Here is a 5,000-nt window from a genome sequence, read left to right on the forward strand (position 1 = left end):
CCAATGTTTTTTCGACCGATGTATTTCAACATCGCGTCGTGATTGAAGATGCTACTTCGGTGGGCCGAGATTCCTGTAGTCTTCTTCTTCTTCTTATTTATTCGTCTTATGGTTATCATTATTGTCATCATCATTTCCACCATGAAATTCAAATGATTATTTCTTATGATGCATGAAATTCTTATTAATTAATCAAGTGATTATTTTTATGACGGCAAAAATTTTTATCAATCAATAAATCAGGTGATTATATTTTAATTTCCGATTATCTTTTTTATGACACCATAAATTTTTATTGACAAGTCAATTAATCAGGTAATTATTTCTTAATTTCAGATGACTATTTTTATAACGTACGAAAAAAAATTAATAATCAATCAGGTGATTATTTCTTAATTAGTTTTGATTAGTTTTATGACGCCAGGAAATTTCCAACAATCATTCAATTAATCAGGTGATTATTTCTTAATTTCAAATAATTATGTTATATGACGCCAGAAAAAAATTAGTCAGTCAATCAATCAGGAGATTATTTCTTCAAAGGATTATTAAGGAGTATAATCATTCGAAAAATATCGGGCAATTTTCCCCCTTGAATTCTTGAGTTCTTTGAATGTTTATACAGTTGATGGAAGAAGCCTGGTGGCGTCCTTATCAGTACTGCTAAAATCATCACTTCATTTCCCAACCTTTCCTTCGTCTCCTTATCTCTATTTACGCCTTTTATGAGACATAACTTGGCGAGCTAGGACTCAGTGATTCTAGGATGTATACAAGAAGTGCATAACGCGATATACAATAAATTAAATTATAATAAAAAACATGAACTTTGTAAAACAGGTGTCATTATCATCAAATTTTTTGAAAGGTGTATCGTAATACTAGTACAGTTTTTTTACGATGCATCTAAGACATTAGGAGTAAAAAGGTTGTAAATATGAAATACATGTTTAGAAGATGAATAATTATATAATTATCGTTACTATTATCACCATTATTTAAGCACATTCCTTTGAATTGACCGAAGATGTCATCAAGTTGCTAAGGAAATTACCAAAGATAAAACCAGATACAGAAATAGAACAAGATATGTATTCCAATAGAAAATATAGAATAGAATAATAAATAGAATCAGCTATCAACTCCCTGAGATTAAAAATAGCCTCCATAGGGTAAAAAGTTTAATGAGTCAGAAACGGTCGTAGGAAAAAAGAAAGAAAAAAAGAAGAAAAAAAGGAAACTTCTTTATCAATGTCACTCTTCAGCAACACCGAGAGTCCCATGACAAATTCCTAGACATCATCTTCTCTCGCAACCTGACAAAAATACGTGAATGTAAGACAAGTGTCCCGCCGATGCCCTGAGATCCCCATTGTTCGTGTTTCATCGGATGAATCAGACCATTTGTTAATTAGAGGGATAATTGCCTTCACAGAAGAGAATACCATAATTTCTTAGTGACGCTTCCCCATCTGTTTCTCGTTCGTGGTTTTTCGGGGGGAAGAAGTGTGTGTGTGTGTGTGTGTGTGTGTGTGTGTGTGTGTGTGTGTGTGAAGGGGGGGGGATGAGGATTCCACCCATCTCGACTTTGCAAAAGGTACAGAATTGCTTTGCGCTAGGGAGAAACAACGGATGATATTTAGAATGACGTTAATAATGTTTACTGGGACTAACGGAGACGTTAACTGTCGTTTGTACTTGTGTTTTCCGTCTCTGAGATTGGCTTCTCGGTGTCGAGTGTGGCAGAGAGATCTTTCTAGAAAAGGTGTTGTACACAACAAAACAGAAAAACAGACTAGAAAAATCTCTTACTTGCAAACAGGAAAAAAAAAATTACTTGTCTCAACGTGAGCGTTTTCTAGCAAAAACATGTTGCACCTGTCTCACATGAACGATATGGCTTGACGCCAGTGAATATTTCCTGACGACAACAGAGAACAAGACTGCTGTCCTTACCTGACTTTGGTGTGCTTCCCCTAGACGACCCTGACCCTTGGTCAGTCTTTCCTGGACTGAGACTCCTGAGGCTGTTTTCGACTTGCCCCGGTACAGGCACCCCGTCGGAGTCCAGGGAGTCTTCGTCGTGATCGTGGTCCGAAGTCGAAGGGTGAGGTGGCGGGCTGTGATTGGCCGAGAGCGAAGGGCTGTGATTGGCCTGTCGCAAGGGACTGTTATTTCCCGCGTTATGGGAAGGCGCGGCGGTAGGTGGAGGAGGAGGAGGAGGGCTGTGATTGGTAAATCGGGTCAGGGACAGTCCCAGCGTGTCTCTGCTGTCCACCTTTCCGTAACCATACAATCCCAGAAGCTCGTTCATGGCTGTTTCGGCGAATTCCTATAAAGGAAATAAAAATCAATGTTAATTACAGTGCCAAATAGTTTCCTGTTATGAAAATAAAAAAAAAAATGTTAATCATAGTGCCAAATAAAGCTTCCTGTAAAGAAAATAAAAAACAGAGTTATTTACAGTGTCAAATGCAGTTCGATAAATGTCCTGAATGAGCTAATTATAAGCGACAATGATGATTTTTTTATTTCTATGTTCATTGTAAAATACAAAAATAGGTTTACTCATTTATGATAATATTTCTAATAACATGTGAGAAAAAAGAAATGGACGTGTATATATATATATATATATATATATATATATATATATATATATATAAATATATATATATATATATATATATATATATATGTGTGTGTGTGTGTGTGTGTGTGTGTGTGTGTTTGTATAAAGTTATGAAGAGTTAAAGTATGCGCAACAACAGATTCTTATATGATAAATGAATAATAGCTGCTGCAATAACAATCCATCAACTTTCCCAGACATGGAGTACATTATACCAAGCGAATATAATAGACGCATTCATAAAACCCTTAAATTTAATAGTCATTGTGAAACCATCATTCACACAAAAACTACTCAATGTCAGCCACGTAATCCCCTGTCAAGCAGAAGGCAGTCAGCAGACTCTGCACCTGCTCGTGTATTTTATCTTCCTACCTTTCGCCAACCTAAGAGGTCTAAGAGGTGAAACAGCTCATCTGCTTATCAGATAGAACTGAAATCTTGAATGTTCACAACAAAGGGTAGTCTGTAACGTTTTGTTGATATGAAGAGCAAAGTTAAAACTCTCTTTAACTTCCCATCTCTTCTTCAAGAAGTGCACTAAAATCTAGAATAGCGAGGTTCAACAAACATTTCTAAAAGTTTAAGAATGTCAGAGAAAATGCAATAAACACGGGGGTTGGACAAAAATCGTTTAAAGGCTACTGAAGACGTGCCTTTTCCCGGAAGTGCGCTAAAATGTAGCATGACAAGGCTCAACAAACATTTTCAAACGTTTAAAAATATTAGAGAAAAATTCTAGCCGCTGAATAGATTTTAAAACAAACATTTATTGTATTCAAAGCGTTTAGTTATTGAGCCTTATTTCTTTCACACCTCCAGAGGTTTATCATAAAAATTATGTTGGGCCAGTGATAATACTGTACAGTAGCCCGGCGAGAGCCATGAAAACGATAGCCATTGTGTGAAACATGGAATAGTAGTTCAGTGTGAAAACCTCAGTTCAAGCACTGCAACTTTTCTATGAAGTCGTCTATCGAGTTTCAAACTTGGTATTATGCAAGTATGCCACGTGCGTATAATGTTCCATAGTTGTAGAAAATTCACCAAAGAAAGATGTGATTAGGACCCGCAAAGTTTTCAAGCATTTTAATATGCAAAAGCACTTATGAAATGCAAAATGAAAATCCATTTTCTACTGAGGTGTCAAAATGGCCATGTTTCAAATACAAGGTCACTTAAATTCCTTCTTTCTGAAAGGAATGTAGATGAGGATGTTGATCAAATGGAGAACGAGTTCTTAATGGTGCTTAGGAGGATTTTCCACATGGTTTCCGGACTTATTTATAATAATTTGTTTTATCAATATTTCATTACATAATATTTTTTTATCTTGGTTTTATATTGTGGATGTTACATTGGGAAAGTAAAGCAATAAATGGCTCTTTGTTTATGCAATTGTGTTTACTTCGTGCTGGTTGTAGAAGGAAACTCCTAGGGTTAAGCGTTATACGTAGAAACACTCGATTTAAAAATAGTAGGTTGACGCTCTTGAACTAAAGATTGCAATTGAATGCTTCGTATGTTGAGGGTTGTGACTGAGGAGCTTCTAGGGTTGAAGGTGTAAGTGGAAGCTCCTCAGTATGAGGGTTTTAGGTGAAATCTCATGGGTTGAAGGTTGTAGGTGGAATACTCTGACCTTGATGGCATTGGTTGTTGATGGAATTGTCTTGGGTAGACGGTTAAAAGCATAAACTCCTTGCTCCTTGGGTTGAATATGTATGCGGTAGCTACTAAAGGGCTGTGGATGCCGATTGTAAGGTTACATGATAACTCAGTGAGAGTTAAGAATATATGTTGAAGCAGTTGTGCTCATAGTTGGAAGATGGAGTTTATGAATGCTTTGGGTTACAAATGAAGGTCTATGGGGCCATGAGCATTGTAGATGGAACCTACTTAGACTTACGGTTGCAGGTGTAAATAATTTGGAGTTGACGACAGTAGCCGGAAACCTTTGGCATTTCACTGCTCTAAGTGGCAGGTGCTCGAGATATATTTTTGAGTCTCGCAGGTCATATAACTGAACATCAACGTTCGGTTAAGACCGTGGATGCTAGTTGCCATTCTTTATGGGATTTAGCTGGATGTAATTATGGGGTTGAGGTTTAGGTGGAAGCCATTGCCAAAGAAGTAAATATATGGGAGCTGTGTTGTTGCAATTTCAAGGTGTTAGAAATCAATTCCCTGCTTTGTTCTCCTGGTTCAAGCTGCTAAAAATTGAGTCTGTTTGTTCTCATGGTTCAAGCTTCCAGAAGTTGAGTCTCTGCTTTGTTCCCATGGCTCAAGCTGCTAGAAACTGTGTCTCTGTTTTGTTCTTATGGTTCAAGCTACGATAAATTGAGTCTTTGCTTTGTTCTCATGATTCACG

General features: G+C 36.9%; 1 protein-coding gene across 3 annotated transcripts in view; it reads right to left on the reverse strand.

Moving 5' to 3' along the window:
* Window positions 1–5,000, reverse strand: part of Sobp (Sine oculis-binding protein) — a 431,796-nt gene that overhangs the window by 125,445 nt on the left and 301,351 nt on the right. For all 3 annotated transcript variants that reach the window (XM_068380191.1, XM_068380190.1, XM_068380192.1), the window contains one exon: window positions 1,957–2,332. In XM_068380191.1, the coding sequence (XP_068236292.1) occupies window positions 1,957–2,332 (376 nt within the window). The remainder of the gene's footprint in view (window positions 1–1,956; window positions 2,333–5,000) is intronic.

Source organism: Palaemon carinicauda, chromosome 9, assembly GCF_036898095.1.
Source record: "Palaemon carinicauda isolate YSFRI2023 chromosome 9, ASM3689809v2, whole genome shotgun sequence".
NCBI lineage: Eukaryota > Metazoa > Arthropoda > Malacostraca > Decapoda > Palaemonidae > Palaemon > Palaemon carinicauda.